This window comes from Thalassophryne amazonica, chromosome 4 (assembly GCF_902500255.1).
Source record: "Thalassophryne amazonica chromosome 4, fThaAma1.1, whole genome shotgun sequence".
Taxonomy (NCBI): Eukaryota; Metazoa; Chordata; class Actinopteri; order Batrachoidiformes; family Batrachoididae; genus Thalassophryne; species Thalassophryne amazonica.
The window spans coordinates 79,846,895-79,867,505 of NC_047106.1; the positions used below are offsets into that span (position 1 = coordinate 79,846,895).

Sequence of the window (20,611 nt, forward strand, 5' to 3'; positions counted from 1 at the left end):
CTGTTTTAGAATCATTTCAGAATCCTTCACCAGATACTGGGAATTATTTAAATATCGCCAGCACTTTTTTTATGAGTTGTATTATATGAACTTTTTCCGTAAACTAATACAATGTGTTAAAACAGAACAACAGCAATTATAATTTTCAATTTCAATTTATTTTCATTTATATAAGCCCAAATGACGACAAGGTTGCCTCAAGGTACTTCACACAACTAACCTTACCAACTCCCAGAGCAACAGTGGTAAGGAAAAATTCCCTCTGAGGAAGAAACCTCAAGCAGACCAGACTCAAAGGGGTGACCCTCTGCTTGGGCCATGCTACGGACATAAATTACAAAACAATTCACAAAACAAACATACAGGAAATGTTGCAGATGCACAGGATGGTTTCCCGAACAGATACCACACCCATCTCTAGATGGAGCCGCACCTCAAACAAAGAGAAAAGAAAAAAGCAGAATCAAGCATCAGAAACACAATAATACAGTGTAATTTGTCAGCATTAAGCAACAAGAAAAACAAGAAATACTAAGGTGATCGCCGGCCACTAGCAATAAGCTTCACTAAAAGACCCAGAATTTAGATAACGTTGAGGCCGCGGCCCACTATAATAATTAATAAAATGTATTAAAAGAGTAAAAAGCATAGAAACATAATATGCCAGTATGCCAGCCACACTAAAGGGAAAATAATAATAATAATAATAATAACATTTATTTATGTAGCATTTTCAGTTGTACCTACAACCCCAATTCCAGTGAAGTTGGGACATTGTGTAAAATGCAAATAAAAACAGAATACAATGTTTTTCAAATCCTCTTCAACCTATATTTAATTGAATACACCACAAAGACAAGATATTTAATGTTCAAACTGATAAAGTTTATTGTTTTTGTGCAAATATTTGCTCATTTTGAAATGGATGTCTGCAACACGTTTCAAAAACGCTGGGACAGTGGTATGTTTACCACTGTGTTACATCACCTTTCCTTCTAACAACACTCACTAAGTGTTTGGGAACTGATGACACTAATTGATGAAGCTTTGTAGGTGGAATTCTTTCTCATTCTTGCTTGATGTACGACTTCAGTTGTTCAACAGTCTGGGGTCTCCGTTGTCATATTTTGCACTTCATAATGCGCCACACATTTTTAATGGGCGACAGGTCTGGACTGCAGTCAGGCCAGTCTAGTACCCGCACTCTTTTACTACGAAGCCACGCTGTTGTAACACGTGCTGATTGTGGCTTGGCATTGTCTTGCTGAAATAAGCAGGGACGTCCCTGAAAAATCCATTGCTTGGATGGCAGCATGTGTTGCTCCAAAACCTGGATGTACCTTTCAGCATTGATGGTGCCATCACAGATGTGTAAGTTGCCCGTGCCATGGGCACTAACACACCCCCATACCATCACAGATGCTGGCCTTTGAACTTTGCGCTGGTAATCATCTGGATGGTGTTTTTTCTCTTATGTCCGTAGGGCACGACATCCATGATTTCCAAAAACAATCTGAAACGTGGACTCATCAGACCTCAGCACACTTTTCCACTTTGCGTCTGTCCATTTCAAATGAGCTCAGGCCCAGAGAAGGCGGCGGCGTTTCTGGATGTTGTTGATGTATGGCTTTCGCTTTGCATGGTAGAGTTTTAACTTGCACTTGTAGATGTAGTGATGAACTGTGTTAACTGACATTGGTTTTCTGAAGTGTTCCTGAGCCCACATGGTAAGATCCTTTACACATTGATGTCAGTTTTTAATGCAGTGCCACCTGAGGGATCGAAGGTCACGGGTATTCAATGTTGGTTTTCAACAAGTATCTTATGTGTAGAAAGTTCTCCAGATGCTCTGAATCTTCTGATTATATTATAGACTATAGATGATGGAATCCCTAAATTCCTTGCAATTGAACATTGAGAAACATTTTCACGCAGGTGTTCACAAAGTGGTGATCCTCATCCTATGTTTGCTTGTGAATGGCTGAGCCTTTTGGGGATGCTCCTTTTATAACCAGTCATGACACTCACAATTAGTGTCTTCAGTTCCCAGTTGTGGTGTATTCAACTGAGTATAGGTTGACGAGGATTTGCAAATCATTGTATTCTGTTTTCATTTACATTTCACACAACATCCCAACTTCATTGGAATTGGGGTAGTACAAATTCTCTCCACGAAGTAAAATTAAAACACAAACACGCGCACAAACACACACACACACACACTCAATACCATCATATAATTCTTAGTGATAAGAAATACATAAATACAAGTTTAACTACGAGGTCTATTAGAAAAGAAACCGACCTTTTTATTTTTTTTAAAAACTATATGGATTTGAATCACGTGCGATTACGTCAGACAAGCTTGAACACAGAAAGCAGGCTTATCTTTCGCGCACATGTAAGAATAGTAAGCCAGCGTTCACATATCAGCTTCTGTGGTGTATGTCACAGAACTCTAAGATGATCTTATTATGATTAGTATCATTATCACTGCTGCTGCTGTGGTTACTGTTGTCATCGTCATCATTATTATGACTACTATTAGTAGTAGTAATACTAATACTGTAATTATTAGTAGTAGTAATAATAGTGGTAGTGATAACATTCTTACTCGTGGTAGTAGTAGTAGTAGTAGTAACTACATTCTTATTTTATTAGTAGTAGCGATATCCTTATTATTGTTATTACTGCTAGTACTATAATTATTATTATTATTATAAATAATATTATCACTATGATTAGCAGTAGTGGTGGTGGTGACATCATTATTGTTATTAGTCTTAGTATTATTATTATTGGTGTTGTTATTGTTATAGCTGTTGTTATTATCATCATCAATATAGCAGGAGAATTTCTACACATATAAACACAAAACTGCTTTTTTGGGGAGTATGCACAATATCACCCCACGTTAAATAAAACATTATTACAAATTTAAATATGTAGTATTTGTATTATTGGTGTTATTATCATGTTTCCGGACAACTACCACAAACCTTGCATGTTCATAGAATTATCATCACTGTAAACTGAATTTCAGAGATGAAAGGTATGAGTTATTGTGGACAGCCCCTGACATATTCTATAAAGTAAAATTATGCAAATAAAATGTATATGAATTGACCTGAAATACAGAAATATAGCACCTGTCCATTCCACGTAAGTGAAACATTTGGTATTATCAATGTGGTGCAACAGCAACTCAGTATTGAGGAAAACGACATAAGAAAGATGTGTTCAGTGCTTACCAATGCAAGTGCGACCATCAGCATGCATGCGGAAGCCCTCCCTGCACTCACAGTGATAAGACCCTGGTGTGTTCACACACGCCTGCTGGCATCCCCCATTGAGCTCATCGCACTCATTGACATCTGAAGACAAATGCACACGTGCACATAATCACACACATAGGTAATGAAAACAAGCATCCTTCTTATCTTCCACATTGCACAAAACAGCACACAGTGTATTACAAGTGTCATTGCTAGTTCCCAGTTATTCCCAGATGTCAGTTTTACTGCAAGTGCTATGTACATGTTTGTGCTATCCATGAATATGTTGTTCTTAAAATGGTCCACTGCAGAGCTGGTATATTGCTATAGTAAGGCAGCAGAAAGCCATTGTACCATAGACAACCAAAAACTGTCTAAAATAGAGTGTACAATTTTCTTGCTATTTATGCCTCATAATATATGGATAAGCTTTATGGTTTGTGAGGAGAGAACTCTCTGCTTCAACACAGAGAAACCAAATAAAAAATAAAACAAAATAAAGATTATCATAAATGGAAGAATACAAAACCTCATCTTACTGCTTCACTGTGTCAACCCAGGGAGGTTAGGAGAGGGCTTCTCCACACCCAGTTTGACACGTTACGCACAGATTTGTTAACCTGTCAGAAAACCTCTTTACTTGCCCATAGCAATGTCCCAGATCTCAGTGCATCCTAGCATAAAAGGAAATGACAGATGACACCATGATTGGTTTATTTCATGTTACGCCCACAACCAGCCTATTGTTAGTAAAATGACAAAAAAAAAAAGGCCCTGAAAAAGTCATTCATATTCATGCAGTGCATCTGAAAAGTATTCACAGCGCTGCACTTTTTTCCACAAGTTGTTATGTTGTTATGTAAAACCTGATTCCGAAATGGATGAATTTCTCTTTTTTTTTTTTACTCTAATTCTACACGCAATACCCCATAATGACACTGTGAAAAAAAAGTTTTTATGAAATTTTTTCAAATTCTTTAAAAAAAAAAAAAACAACTTGTAAAAGGAACATGGCAGTTCACCTGGAGTTTGCCAAAAGTCACCTGAAGGACTCTCAGACCATGAAAAACAAAATCTCTGGTCAGAGACAAGACTGAACTCTCTGGCGTGAATGCCAGGCATCATGTTTAGAGGAAACCAGGCACACATCCCTACAGTGAAGCATGGTGGTGGCAGCATCATGCTGTGGGATGTTTTTCAGCGCAGGAACTGGGAGACTAGTCAGGATTGAGGGAAAGATGAATGCAGCAATGTACAGAGATATCCTGAATGAAAACCTGCTCCAGAGCGCTCTTGACGTCAGACTGGGGTGACATTTCATCTTTCAGCGGGGCAATGACCCTAAGCACACAGACAAGATATCAAAGGAGTGGTTTCCGGAATCTGAGTGAACATCTCTGGAGAGATCTGAAAATGGCTGTGCACCGACGCTCCCCATTCAACCTGATGGAGCTTGAGGGGTGCTGCAAAGAAGAGTGGGCAAAATGCCCCAATTACTTGTGGCTGTAATTGCTGCCAAATGTTTTTTTTTTTTAATAAATTTGCAAAAAATTAAAAAAATTTCATGTTGTTATTATGGGATGTTGTGAGTAGAATTTAATGCGAAAAATGAATTACTCCATTTTGGAATAAGGCTGTATGATAACAAAATGTGGAAAAAGTGAAGTGCTGTGAATACTTTCCAGATGCACTGTACATATGTTTGTATGGATGCTATGTGTATTTCCTGTATTTTCCACCTAGAGGCAATGACGATGTCATCAACACCAAGATGACAGACTATCAGAGAGAAAATTAAAAGTGGTAAGCCGTCTTGTCCTTATTATCATGGTTATTCCATCCCTAACGCTAACCTTAGTCAAAATGCAAAGCACGGTTATTAATGATTTAAGCAAAATGCAACTTGCACATGTGTGTGGCATTCGTAGGATTATGCACAGAATGTAGCGCTTAACTTTTCATATCTTATCATACCATGAGAATATTGCCAAAACATACCTATGATTAATTAACTGACAAAATTCAATGCCTTTGTGCTTCAGTGCACCACATACAGTAAAAAAAAAGTATTTAGTCAGTCCCTGATTGTGCAAGTTCTCCTACTTAGAAAGATGAGAGAGGTCTGTAATTTTCAACATTGGTACACTTCAACTGTGAGAGACAAAATGAGAAAAAAAAAAAATCAAGGAAATCACATTGTAGGATTTTTAAAGAATTTATCTGTAAATTATGGTGGAAAATAAGTATTTGGTCAATAACAAAAATGAAATTCAATACTTTGTAACATAATCTTTGTTGGCAATGAGAGAGGTGAATCGTTTCCTGTAAGTCTTCACCAGGTTGCACACACTGTAGCTGGTATTTTGGCTCATTCCACCATGCAGATCTCCTCTAGAGCAGTGATGTTTTGGGGCTGTCGCTGGCCAACATGGACTTTCAACTCCCGCAACAAATTTTCTATGGGGTTGAGGTCTGGAGACTGGCTTGGCCACTCCAGGACCTTGAAATGCTTTTTACGGAGCCACTCCTTCATTGCCCGAGCAGTGTGTTTGGGATCATTGTCATGCTGGAAGACCCAGCCACGTTGATTCTTCAACGCTCTCACTGATGGAATGAGGTTTTGGCTTAAAATCTCACGATACATGGACACGTTCATTCTTCCCTTAACACGGATCAGTCGTCCTGTCCCCTTTGTAGAAAAACAGCCCCAAAGCATGATGTTTCCACCCCCATGTAGGTATGGTGTTCTTGGAATGCAACTCAGCATTCTTCTTCTCCAAACATGACAAGTTGAGTTTTTAAAACCAAAATGTTCTATTTGTTATGTGGGCTGCTGAAGAGGAGGTACTGCTGGCCCACCACCACCAGAGCGCGCCCTGCTTGGAGTGCGGGCTCCAAGCACGAGAGGGCGCCAGACCCAGAAGAAGTGACAGCTGTCATTCATCCTCTGCACCAGCTGTCACTCGTATCATCATCATCATCATCATCATCACCATAAAGGCCGGACTGCAACTCCACCTCCTCGCCGAGAAATCGACTACTGAAGAGGTAATTTCTCTGCTGACTAATACGTTGTGTCCTAATCTGAACTTCTGTTGCAGCCGTTTTCCTGGTGTTTTGCCTTGTCTGTGGGATTGGCGTTTGGTGTGACAGCGACGGCTTCGCCTCACACCCCAAACCAGATAAGTGGTTAACCAGGAGCTGCACGAGTGTGTGATTGGAGGTGGAGGTGCTCCCTCCTAACTGAATACAGACTGTGGATTACTGAGTGTGCGGACTCACACTCATTCATCTTGTCTCTGCTTTCTGCCAGCAGTACCAGGGGTCGACAGCCGAAGACAGAGGCCACCTGGGGACTCGGGACTTGGCGGCTCCGGTGTTCTTCAGGCCGTTGGTGGTGGAAGCCGTGTGGGATGCGGCTTCTCTCTCGTCGGGGGTCTTCTATCTTCCAGCCTGCCCACACGTCACCTGGTGTCAACTGACTTTGCTAATTCTGTGTATTTCGCTGTGTATCTTCACAACATTAAATTGTTACTTTTTGGCTCAATTCATTGTCCGTTCATTTGCGCCCCCTGTTGTGGGTCCGTGCTACGACACCTTCCCAACACTATTTTGGTTTCATCTGACCACATGATATTCTCCTAGTCGTCTTCTGGGTCATCCATATGCTCTCTGGCAAACTTCAGACGCGCCTGGACATGTATTGACTTAAGCAGCGGGACACGCCTGGCACTGCAGGATTTAAGTACCTCTCTGCGTAGTGTGTACCCTTTGTTACTTTGGTCTCAGCTCTCTGCAGGTCATTCATCAGGTCCCTCCGTGTAGTTCTGGGATTTTTGTTCACCGTTGTCATGATCATTTTGACCTCACGAGATGAGATCTTGCGTGGAGCCCCAGATCAAGGGAGATTATCAATGGTCTTGTATGTCTTCCATTTTCTTACAATTGCTCCCACAGTTGATTTATTCACACCAACCTGCTTGACTACTGTAGATTCACTCTTCCCAGCCTGGTGCACATCTACAATTTTCTTCCTGGTGTCCTTCGACAGTTCTTTGGTCTTGGCCATTGTTGAGTTTGGAGTCTGACTGTTTGAGGCTGTGGATAGGTGTCTTTTATACAGATAACAAGTTCCAACAAATGCCATTAATAGAGGTAACAGGTGGAGGACAGAAGAGCTTCTGAAAGAAGAAGTTACAGGTCTGTGACAGCCAGAAATCTTGCTTGTTTGTGGGTGACCAAATACTTATTTTTCACCATAATTTACAAATAAATTCTTTAAAAATCCTACAATGTGATTTTCTGGATTTTTTTTTCTCATTTTGTCTCTCATAATTGAAGTGTACCTATGTTGAAAATTACAGACCTCTCTCATCTTCCTAAGTTGGAGAACTTGCACAAACAAGGGCTGACTAAATACTTTTTGGCCCCACTACAGTATCATAATAGGTCCTGTGATCTTAATGTGTGCACAATTTCACAAAGCAATGGTTCTCTTTGTGGTTTGTGATGACTTGAAAATCATGAAAGGGCAACTAAAATAGTACCAGAAAAACAGAAAAAAAAAAACACAGATATCATGGAAAAAATAAGTGTTTCCGCACATTTGCTTTTCAGCATATTGGTTGAACTGACTGTTACACATGATGTCTGTTCAGATGAAATTCATAGTGTATCTAAAACATGTCACTAATTTTTAATTGCTTGTGTGGGTTCCATAGTATCCCAGTTACCTCTCAGAGCTGAAAGCCATTGAGGATGGGTTGATTGGTGACTCCATGTGACCAATAAGTGTGGTTATGAATTTGTCCGTTGTCTGTCAGAGAATTGACTCATTATCACGGTGTCAAAATCTGAGAGCTGTGTTGTCTGGGGTGGCAGTTTCTGATGGAGTACCACATGGAAAACTGGTCAAAGATTTCACATCTGGAAGAGTGATTCAAACTATTGAATTACCTCACCTGGGGGTCAAGCGACATAAGTCATCACTGTGAAGGAAGCAAACAACATGATAGGGTGTTTATTTTGTACTGAGAGTGCAAAATATGTCAGGCTTCTTCCATAGTGTACAAAATACCTATGTGCAAAATAAGTCACCAGCTAGCTAGCATTTTCCACCGTGTGAAGGTGATCTTGAATTTTATTTGCTAGCCTCTTATTTAAAATTTCCACATTTAAAATTCCACATCAGGGCACTGCCAATCATTCTGAAGCTGTTTCATGGAAAACATGGGTCACTGTTCATTTTGAGGTCCTTAAATCCAAACAAAGAAGGAACAAACTTTGAAGAAGGGCAGCTGCTGAACATAAAGCTATAATGAGGCACACCCCACAATTACTCTTTTTTTTTTTTAATTCTGCCACATGTATTAAATGTATTTCAGAATAAACTATACCAGCTTCCCTTGCTTATAACCATATGAATATAGAAAAAAACAGCAGTACCGCTGGAAGTCATAGGGCCAGAATAGCCAAAGTTCAAGACATAACCACAGACAAAAGGACATGACAACAACAGTCAACAGTGCCAAATATTTTCACCAAAGTTTGAATATATATATATATATATATATATATATATATATATATATATATATATATATATATATATATATATATATATATATATATACACAGTGAGGAAAATAAGTATTTGAATATCCTGCGGTTTTGCAAGTTCTCCCACTTACAAATTATGGAGGGGTCTGAAATTTTCATCTTAGGTGCAAGTCCACTGTGAGAGACTAATCTAAAAAAAAAAAAAAAAAACGGAAATCACAATGTATGATTTTTTTTAAATAATTTATTTGTATGTTACTGCTGCAAATAAGTATTTACCACACACAATCAGCAACACAAGGATCAAAAGCTCAGAAGCTTACAAACCACAGGGTGTTAGACTGCCTGTGAGATGCCAGAGCTGTAGCTGTGCAGTCTGTATTTGGAATGGACGCTGGCACAGGAACAGGCCCACTGATGGCATGAGGAAGCCTGGATGACCACTGCCTATGGTGCAAACAACTGAGTGGACTTCTCATCAAATTAATCTTTTTTGCTTTTGTAAAGTTGTGTTGTTTGATTTCCTGTTGTCTGTTTCTTCAGCTTAGTAAAACTTTGTGAAATCTGATCTGCTTGCGGTTTCTTCCTCCATATCATCAGGGGGAGTTTTTCCTTACCACTGTCACCTGTGTGCTTGCTCTACGGGTGGGTAAGGTTAGACCTTACTTTTGTGAAGCACCTTGTGGTAGCTTTGTTGTGATTTAGGGCTATACAAACAAAATAAACTGAACTGAATTGAAAAGCTATATGACTCATCACTGCACCCCAACACTCAGGCTTTATAGCTCATTAACCCTTAGCACTCCAGCTACTGTATCATAGATGTGATAACAGAGCAGGTGTGTGTGTGTGTGTGTGTGTGTGTGTGTGTGTGTGTGTGTGTGTGTGTGTGTGTGTGTGTGTGTGTGTGTGTGTGTGTGTGTGTGTTGGGTAGGGTGCCTCTTAGAACATGTGGTTTGGTTTATTCAAGTCTGAAATGCTACCATAATTTTTTACTTCCTCTGAGGTCAAATAACTTACCAAGTAGTTCATATAAACCATTTTCAAGCATGTTTATGCTAAAGCCTGTTAATGTCTTTCACATGCTCCCAAAATTAGTGTAAGTGGAATTTACCAGTAATAGAACCCCTTCTCAGAGATGTGTAGAAGGATTTCTGCGGTTCAATTACATTTTTGAGAATTCATTTAACACAAGACTGGCAGGAGTTTTGTAAATGCACATACGATGCATCCAGAAAGTATTCCCAGCACGTCATGCTTTCCACATTTTATGTTACAGCCTTATTAATGCAACAAATAATTTTTTCCCTCACAACACCCCATAATGACAACATGATTTTTTTTTAACTTTTGCAAATTTATTAAAAATAAAAAAACTAAGAAATCACATGTACATAAGTATTCACACCCTTTGCTCAATATTTTGTTGATGCACCTTTGGCAACAATTACAAGTTCAAGTGTTCTTGAATATGATGCCACAAACTTGGGGCACCTATCTTTGGGCAGTTTTACACATTGGCATTATGGGGTAATGTGTGTTGAATTTTGAGGGAAAAAAAGAGAATTAAATCTGATGATTCTCATTTTGTGGATCTTGATTTATCACAAACACCTGAATTTTAAAAATATGTTTAAACGTTTTTGGATTGCGTAGTGTTTGACAGTGTACTTTCACAATGATTACATCTAACTTCAGGCTCTGATTGGGTATAACTTTATTTATTTATTGCCAAAAATATAATCATTGCACATCAAAACTTGGCAATGACAGACACGGGTAAGGGGGTGAATTTCAGGTTCCAACCACACGTAGTGATGGCTGGAACACAGCTTTGTGATACTGTGACCCAAATAAACCAGTTGCTTCAGTATTAAATAGAATAAATTGTTGTGAAAGTGTCGTGACACAGACCCACAACAGGGGGCGTAAATGAACGAACAATGGATAAGCCAAAAGTAACAATTTAATGTTGTGAATCGCACAACGACGTACAGACAATAACAATATAGTGACTGTCAATCATACACCAGGTGACGTGTGGGCAGGCTCGACGATAGAAGACGCCTGGCGAGAGAAGAGCCGATCCCACACAGCTTCCACTGCCAACGGAGCTGAAGAACACCAGAGCCGCCAAGCCCTGCGCCCCAGGTGGCCACTGTCTTCAGCAGTCAGACCCGGTACTGCTGGCAGAGAACAGAGACAGTCCTGATGAGTGTGAGGTCGCACACTCAGTAATCCCATAGTCTGTATTCAGTAAGGAGGGAGAACCTCCACCTCCAATCACACACTCGTGCAGCTCCTGTCTAAATACTTATCTGGTTGGGGTGTGAAGCGAAGCCGTCGCTGATCACACCAAATGCCAATCCCACAGATAAGGACACACCACAGGAAAACAGCTGCAAAGAAATTCAGATTATTACTCAATGTTTTGAGTCAGCAGAGAAAATTACCTGATTGGTAGTTGATTTCTCGGCGGGGAGGTGGAGTTGCAGTCCGGCCTAAGGTGGTGTGATGATGTGGATGAGTGGACAGCTGATGCTGATGACGAGTAACAGCTGTCACTCCCGGTTGCTATGACGCCCTCTCGTGCTTGAAGCCCGCACTTCAACCAGGGCGCCATCTGGTGGTGGTGGGCCAGCAGTACCTCCTCTTCAGCAGCCCACACAACAGGACCCCCCCCCCTCAACGGGGCGCCTCCTGGCGCCCGACCAGGCTTGTCCGGGTGCCGCCGGTAGAAGTCTCCCAGGAGGGCCGGGTCCAGGATGAAGCTCCTCTTCACCCAGGAGCGTTCTTCGGGTCCGTACCCCTCCCAGTCCACCAAATACTGGAACCCCCAGCCCTTCCGACGGACGTCCAGGAGCCGGCGCACGGTCCAAGCCGGCTCCCCGTCGATGATCCGGGCAGGAGGCGGCGCCGGTCCGGGGGTACAGAGGGGTGAGGTGTGGTATGGTTTGATCCGCGACACGTGAAAAACAGGATGGATCCGCAGTGAAGCTGGCAGCCGTAGCTTCACTGCGGCCGGGCTGAGGACCTTGGTGATGGGAAAGGGTCCGATATATCTGTCCTTCAGTTTCTGTGATTCCACTTGAAGTGGGATGTCCTTTGTCGACAACCATACCTCCTGCCCAGGCTGGTATGCAGGGGCCGGGGAACGCCGGCGGTCTGCATGGGCCTTGGCCTTCGTCCGGGCCTTCAACAGGGCAGAACGGGCGGTCCGCCACACCCGGCGGCACCTCCTGAGGTGGGCCTGGACCGAGGGCACACCGACCTCACCCTCCACAAGCGGGAACAATGGGGGCTGGTACCCCAAACACACCTCGAACGGGGAGAGGCTGGTGGCAGACGACACTTGGCTGTTGTGGGCGTACTCGATCCAGGCCAGATGGGTGCTCCAGGCCGTCGGGTGCGCGGAAGTAACACAACGGGGGGCCTGCTCCAACTCCTGGTTGGCCCGCTCTGCCTGTCCGTTCGTCTGGGGGTGATACCCGGACGAGAGACTCACGGTGGCCCCCAGTTCCTTGCAAAAACTCCTCCAGACCTGAGAGGAGAACTGAGGGCCACGGTCTGAGACGATGTCCGCTGGTATCCCATGCAGACGCACGACGTGGTGGACCAGGAGGTCTGCTGTCTCCTGGGCCGTAGGGAGCTTCGGGAGGGCCACGAAGTGGGCCGCCTTGGAGAACCGGTCCACTATCGTCAAGATGGTGGTGTGGCCCTGGGACGGTGGGAGGTCCGTGACAAAGTCCAGGCCGATGTGGGACCAGGGGCGATGAGGCACCGGTAGGGGTCGGAGGAGTCCTGAGGTCCTCTTGTGGTCCGCCTTGCCCCTGGCACAGGTGGTGCAGGCCTGGACGTAGTCCCGGACGTCCGCTTCCATAGACGCCCACCAGAAGCGCTGCTGGACTACTGCCATGGTCCTGCGCACTCCGGGATGACAGGAGAGTTTGGACCCATGGCAGAAGTCCAAAACCGCAGCTCTGGCCTCTGGTGGGACGTACATCTTGTTCTTCGGGCCGGTCCCCGGGTCCGGGTTCCGTGTCAGGGCCTCCCGGACGGTCTTCTCCACGTCCCAGGTAAGGGTGGCCACGACAGTGGACTCGGGGATGATGGTTTCAGGGGGGTCTGACAGCTCGGTCTTGACCTCCTCTTCATGCACCCGGGACAGGGTGTCAGATCATTGGTTCTTTGTCCCGGGGCGGTAGGTGATCCGGAAGTCAAAACGCCCGAAGAACAGCGACCAGCGGGCTTGCCTGGGGTTCAGACGCTTTGCGGTCCGGATGTACTCCAGGTTCCAATGGTCCGTGAAAACCGTAAATGGGATCCGGAGAAAAGATGAGTATATCGTCTAGATATACGAAGACAAACCGATGCAGGAAGTCCCGCAAGACGTCATTAACCAAAGCTTGGAACGTCGCAGGGGCGTTTGTGAGGCCGAACGGCATGACCAGGTACTCAAAGTGACCTAAGGGGGTGTTAAATGCCGTCTTCCACTCGTCTCCCTTCCGGATCCGAACCAGGTGGTACGCATTCCTAAGATCGAGTTTGGTGAATATTTGGGCTCCATGCAGGGGCGTGAACACTGAATCCAACAGAGGTAACGGGTATCGGTTGCGAACCGTGATCTCGTTCAGCCCTCTGTAATCGATGCATGGACGGAGTCTGCCATCCTTTTTACCCACAAAAAAGAAACCAGCACCCATCGGGGAGGTGGAGTTCCGGATCAACCCGGCAGCTAACGAGTCCCGGATGTAGGTCTCAATTGATTCGCGTTCCGGACGTGAGAGGTTGTACAGCCTGCTGGATGGGTACTCAGCGCCCGGAATCAAATCGATGGCACAATCGTACGGTCGGTGCGGGGGAAGGGCGAGTGCCAGATCTTTGCTGAAGACGTCAGCAAGATCGTGGTACTCACATGGCACCGCCATCAGATTGGGCGGGACTTTGACCTCCTCCTTAGCTATCTCACCGGGTGGAACCGAGGATCCTAAACACTCCCGGTGGCAGGTTTCGCTCCACTGCGTCACAACTCCAGACGGCCAATCAATCCGGGGATTGTGTTTCAACACCCATGGAAAACCCAAAATCACTCAGGAGGTAGAAGGTGTTACAAAAAACACTATCTCCTCCCTGTGATTCCCAGACACCACCAAAGTCACTTGAAGCGGTCTCGCCTCTATGAGGGTGGTCGAACACCTGTCGGAACTCCCTCACAAACTCAGTGTAAACCGTTACGAGCCGTGAATTCTGCTCCCAGAGTGCCATAGCCCAGGCGCGTGCCTCTCCTCGAAGCAAATTGATCACATAAGCCACCCGGCTAGCGTCTGCTGCGTACATGACGGGATGCTGTGAAAAGACGAGCGAGCACTGCATCAAGAAGTCCGTGCACGTCTCCACACAGCCGCCGTACGGCTCCGGAGGGCTTATGTATGCTTCAGGGGAAGGTGGGGGGTTCGTTGAACGACCAGCGGAATGTCTGTTTCTGGCATACGGTCAGCAGGAGGAGGTGCTGCAGCAGCGCCCTGAACAAAAATATGATGTTTGCCCCCTGTGCCTTATTCTATAATCAGATTAAAAACTGTGTAAATAGCAAAGTGGAATTACACACTCCCCAAATCCAAATACAAAAAAACACCTGCTTGAGTCCCACAACAATTAGTTGTGTGCATTTGAAGATAGATAGATATCTTGTAAATTAAGAAAATGCTTGCAAACACAAAATCTATAACCTGCAGCACATGAGGCAATTTAATATGATAATGCATCTACTGCAAATTCACACACAACACCATGAAAGGACAAGGTTCTTTCAGCTTCTTCGTTTTTCACTCGGAGTTGCCACACACCAATATAGATCTGCATGTTGATTTGGCACAAATTTTATGTCGGATGACCTTCCTTACACAACTCCACATTACATGGAGTATGGACAGGGGTGGTCAAGAGCCTGGAACTTTCCACTCTGGAAATAAGAGCACTGACTGCTTGGTCACTATACTGCCCAGAGGGTTATGTCCAGAGGACTTTTGGAAATTCAGTGCATCGTGGTGCTCAGCTGTCCTTATCTCTACCTTTGATAATCTGACAACAACCACAAAGAAATTGTGGATAAGTATTCATCTAAATGTTTTGCAGCTTCCTGCTGTGGCCTGCAGTCATCCTTATCACTGCTGCGATTCTTTAAACTTGCATTAGTTGTGGCATGAATGAATGGCAACACCAAAGTCATTGTGGACTGTATAAGGCAGAAATGTGTGTGTGTGTGTGTGTGTGTGTGTGTGTGTGTGTGTGTGTGTGTGTGTGTGTGTGTGTGTGTGTGTGTGTGTGTGTGTGTGTGTGTGTGTGTGTGTGTGTGTTACTGTACCCTGTTGACATTTTGATTACTCACTGTCACTGCAGAAATGTGTTTATTATATCAGTATGCATTAGCATGCACCTGTACTACAGCGCACATAAACACTTGGTGGCAGTAATGTACTGTACTGAGTAGAATCTCCTAAAAATTAGGGAAGGCATGAAATCAAGATACCGTAAAATTACACATGATGAATTCTGGAGAGAAACACTAAATGCAAACACAAATATTTTGTTCATCATTAAAACTCCCCAATGGCATCATTAACTTTTTTATGTACGTGCCAGTGTGACAAGATGCAGGACAAAGGTCATTAAATTGAGATAATAATAATAATAATAATAATAATAATGGCAAAGTTAGTGTTTAATATGGAGATAATAGTGTGTTCATGTTGGATGCAGCCGGTCTGCTCTGTGTCAGCCTGATCCCGTCAGATCTCAGAAGCTAAGCAGAGCAGGATCTGGTTACTACTTGGATGGGAGACCTCTTTGGAATACCAGCGGCTGTGTGTGTTTCTCCAGCTAAAACTGGAGTTGCGTCAGGAAGGGCATCCGGCATAAAACTTGTGCCTGTTACCAATGTGGCAACCCCGAACAAAACCGGGAGCGGCCAAATGAACAACAACAAGTGCGTTTATGTTGGAGGAGGAGATTTTAAATTTTGAGATTTTAAATCATGAATACTTAATCATAACACTGTGAACTTTTAATATAAAATGTAAATATTGGTCTTTCATTGAAACATAAATTTATTTGTATATGCACTCCTTTTACCACAGCAATAAAGAACAACGTTCAGCACATGACCTGATCCTTTCTGTGAGGAGTTTGCATATTCTCCCCATGTTTCTATTGGTTCCATCCGGGTGTTCTGGCTTGTTTCCACTTCCAATAGACATGCAGAATCCATGAATTGGAAACTCTAAAAGTAACCGGTGTGAGTTTATCTAACTATATGTGCATCAACCCTATGATTGACTGGCAGCCTGTCAAGGATGTAGTTAGTCCATCTTACCATGACATGACTTGCCATCTCTCCCCAATCTTCTGCCGTCAGGACACTTGCAGTAATAGCTACCAATGGTATTGCAGCAAGAGCCTTCACAGCCGCCATCATTGATTTCACATTCATTAACATCTAACAAAACAAAAACAAAAAAAAAAACAATTATTAAAAAGGATAGATTATCAAATGTATTGCACAGTCTAAGTTAATAGTGATGGCACAATGTGTGATGTGTGTAGCCTCCTTTGATCTGTCCTTTTTGCATTTTTGCAGGCTTTTTGTTTTTGCTTTAGGTTCTCTTCTTTCAGCAAAGAAAAAAAGAGTAAAAATTCAACTGAGTTTCTTTTCACTTCTCAGCATCTAGTAGGACAATGGTACATTGGCAGGGCTCTTTCCTCCCAAGAAGAAGGTCCCCAATTTAAAGCCAGCTGTGCCCCAGTGTGCATCTACATCAGGAGCTGTGTCAGGTAGGGCATCTGGTGAACAACTTGTACCAAAAAAGCATGAGGATCCATACGCTATCAGCTGTCGTTATTGTGAGCAAAAATGGCAGCAGCATCGGATAGGCACTGATGACTGTGACAGAACTGTTTTTCCAGAGAAGAATCTGAAATACTGTCAGGAAATGTGGCCCTTCCAGAGGCAAACAGGCTTATGGATAATCAGAAACTTTAGAGCAAATCAGACTCTTGCTTACTGCAACCACTCCAGTAGATGATGTAGCTACCGCCAACTTCAGTCAGTTGGTCGTCATCACTAAGGTATGTATGACTTCGTGAGGCCAGCTGTCGATGGAGTGGCACAGCAACAATTCTCTGGCAACCACTGCAGTTCTTTGCTCTGATAGGTCAGTCCAGTAGTTGTCAATGACCATATCCATATTTTTGATGCCAAGGATGAGTTGTACCTTTCTTTTCTAGTATTTCTGTTGTGTCAACCACTGGGATTAGCTCCCCATGCAGTAAGGTATGTTGAAACAGGCTAATGGGTCAACCACAATTAAATGGCATTGATTTGTAAGAAGTTGTTACAGTTCTGTTGTGATGAGTTTTTCATTAGTACCTGTGTGTTGGTTATAATACTAACAAATGCCTACCTGAGCCATGCATTAAATTATTACCTTGAAATATTTTTTTCTTTTAAACAGAATGTAAATTAAAGTAAAAACAATTGTGTTGCCTGTGGGGATCCACGGGCTCTAGATTGGGTAGTGTTTATAAAACAGTCAGCTGACATTTTTCAGGGGTGTTAATAAATTATGCAAAGTTTCTCTAATTAGTTGGAATGGTGTGTGAGTCCAGAATGTTTTTAGAACCTTAGACCTCAACAGTTTTTGAAGAACTCAGCCCCTTTATTTCCTGTTAATTACATAATTTTTAAACAGTAATTAACTGTCTTAATGAATTTATAAATTGTTTAGGTTCTTGTTACCATATACACACTATTATTATTGTCATTATTATATTTATTATTATCATCAGTACTATCCTTTCACTTTCTTGTGCCATCCATGTATTTGTAACATATTTACAATTATATTTTGTACTTACATTGAACTTACTAAATAAAATCATGCACGCACACACACACTCACACTTTTAATATATAGATGATCTACTAGCCCCTGTTGGAATGGCGTGTGAGTCCAGAATGTAAATATTAATGTCCATTGTTCAGTGTTGTTATCTAATCTATGTAGCTTTTCTGATGGCGCTGTTCATCCTTGATCGAAACGGTAAACGGCAGCTCTCCCCAGTTTGTGTGTGGTTAAAATTGCACATACGCACAGCTGTTTTCTTTTCTGCATTCTGCTGTATGCGGATGCTTTTAATTTGACAGAGATGGTGGTGGAAGACATTAAACGCACTATACATTTACTCATGGTGCCAACATAACACTTAAGTCACTCATGGTGACAGCAAAACAGCACTTATCTAAACTGACTAAACCAACTGAACTACAAAAACACAATGAATCAATAGCACTAACAACACTGTTAAACTAACATGAACCACAATACAACATTTAAAACCCCAAACTCCCATAATGCATTGCAGCACAGTGTCCACTGTTTATTTGTCTGCTAAAATTGCTAATTTCCCCAAAAATATTTGTCCTATCAACTTTCTGTTTTTTCAGTGTTCATCCTTGACCCAAAATACAAAAACATACCAAACTCTCCTCGGTTTTTGAATGATCAAAACCATACACACACACACAGGTACTCGCGCACACAGAGGCCACTTGACTATTATAATATAGATGACTTACCACCCCCTGCTGGAATGGCATGCGAGTCCGTAATGTAGTTGGCAACACCTACTGTTCAGTGTTGTTAGCTAATATCTGTTGTTTCTCAAAAAATATTAGTCCTGTCAATGTTCAGTTTTGGTTGTGTTCATCCTTGACAGAAAATACGTAAGCATACCAAACGGAAAATGTCAGCTCTCACTTCACTTCACTTTTTCCACAATTTGCTATGTTACAGCCTTATTCCAAACTGCACTAAATTCATTTTATCCCCTCAAAATTCTGCCATTGCTGAACCCCCTGCAGTTTGAGTACCAGCCCCAACAGGGAAGTGGAGGATGCCATCATTTTCATGCACCACAGAGTTTACGAGGTCTATTAGAAAAGTATCCGACCTTATTATTTTTTCAAAAACCATATGGATTTGAATCACGTGTGATTACATCAGACATGCTTGAACCCTCGTGGGCATGCGAGAGTTTTTTCACGCCTGTCGGTTACGTCATTCGCCTGTGGGCAGTCTTTGAGTGAGGAGTCGTCCACCCGCTCGTCGATTTTTTTCATTGTTTAGGAATGGCTCAGAGACTGTTGCTTTGTTTGATAAAATTTTTTTCAAAACTGTAAGGCACAACTGATTGGACACCATTCAATAAATTCAGCTGGTTTTCGGTAAAAATTTTAACGGCTGATGAGAGATTTTGGTCTGGTAGTGTCGCTTTAAGGACGGTCCACGGCGCCTGATGGCGATCTGCGCTTCGAGGCGGCAGCGTCTCGCCGTTTCAAGTTGAAAACTTCCACATTTCAGGCTCTGTTGATCCAGTAAGTTGACAGAGAACAGAGAACTTTCAGAAGAAGTCGGCATGAGGAGTTTATTCGGACATTCCATTGTTAACGGTCATTTTGTAATGAAAGAACGTGCGGGCAGAGTCGCATGTCGGGCTGGACCCGACCACGGGGGGTCGCGGCAGGAAAAACACCTCCGTTGGAAATCTTAACGGGCAAGTTGGAACATGCCCAAGCTGTTAAACAATTTCTCAGTTACTCACTTGTTGAAAGCCATTAAAAGCCGCCTGAATTCTACAAATGGTTTTCAACACGGAGGTGTTTTTCCTGTCACGGCGCACACAGATTTGCCGAGTCGTCACGGAAACGACTCAGCGAATTTGCGCGTACGTCTTTCATTAAAAAAATGTCCTTAAACAGTGGAATGTCCGCATAAATTCCTCATGCTGGCCTCTTCTGAATCTTCTCTGTTCTCTCACGATGTCCTGGGTGAATTAAGCCTTAAATTAGGATGTTTTCAGCTCGAAACAGGCCGACGACAGCGCCTGGAAGCGCTGCAGGACGTCCCGCTCCGTGGGAAGTCCTTACACCGACAGAAACACCCCATAATCTCTCATCAGCCGTTAAACTTTTCACAGAAAACCAGCTTAATTTCTCGAATAGTGTCCACTCGGATATTCCTCACAGGTCCAGAAAAAAGTTTGATAAAGCAACGCGCGCCGTCTCGAGCAGCGTGTGAAACAAAGGAATTCAGCCGAGAGGGCGGGACCACATCTCACTCAAGGCCTGCCCACAGGGAAATGACGTCACCGACACGCGTGAAAAAACTCACGCATGCGCACGAGGGTTCAAGCATGATTGGTGTAATCGCATGTCATTCAAATCCATATAGTTAAAAAAAAAATAAAAGGGTCGGTTTATTATCTAAGAGACCTCGTACTCTTACCTGGAGGAGGCAGGCAGCACTGTGAGAGTTCTTTGACTTCTCCAGTGCATTCAACACCATCCGGCCCGACTTGCTTAGTGATAAGCTACATGACATGAAGGTGGAGGCTCCACTGGTGGCCTGGATTACCAACTACCTCACAGGCCGTCAACAGTATGCGAGGCTTCGGGACATTACATCCGATACCATCAAGAGCAGCACGGGGGCAGCATGGCGTCACCACAAGGAATGGTCCTGTCTCCCTTCCTCTTCACAATCCACACTTCAGGTTCTGGTCACAGTTTTACCACCTGCAGACATTTATGGACAGCTCTGCCATTGTGGGGTGCATCAGCAGTGACCAGGAGGCTGAGTACAGGAGTGTGGTGGACAGGTTTGTGGAGTGGTGTTGACTCAATCACCTGCAGCTCAACGTATCTAAGATGAAGGAGCTGG

At 43.2% G+C, this 20,611-nt stretch overlaps 1 protein-coding gene across 1 annotated transcript in view; it reads right to left on the reverse strand.

Moving 5' to 3' along the window:
• zgc:158328 (uncharacterized protein LOC567225 homolog) overlaps positions 1–20,611 on the reverse strand; it is a 215,016-nt gene that overhangs the window by 131,892 nt on the left and 62,513 nt on the right. Inside the window, 2 exon segments of the mRNA XM_034168130.1 lie at positions 3,252–3,374; positions 16,207–16,329. Of these exon segments, the coding sequence (XP_034024021.1) occupies positions 3,252–3,374; positions 16,207–16,329 (246 nt within the window).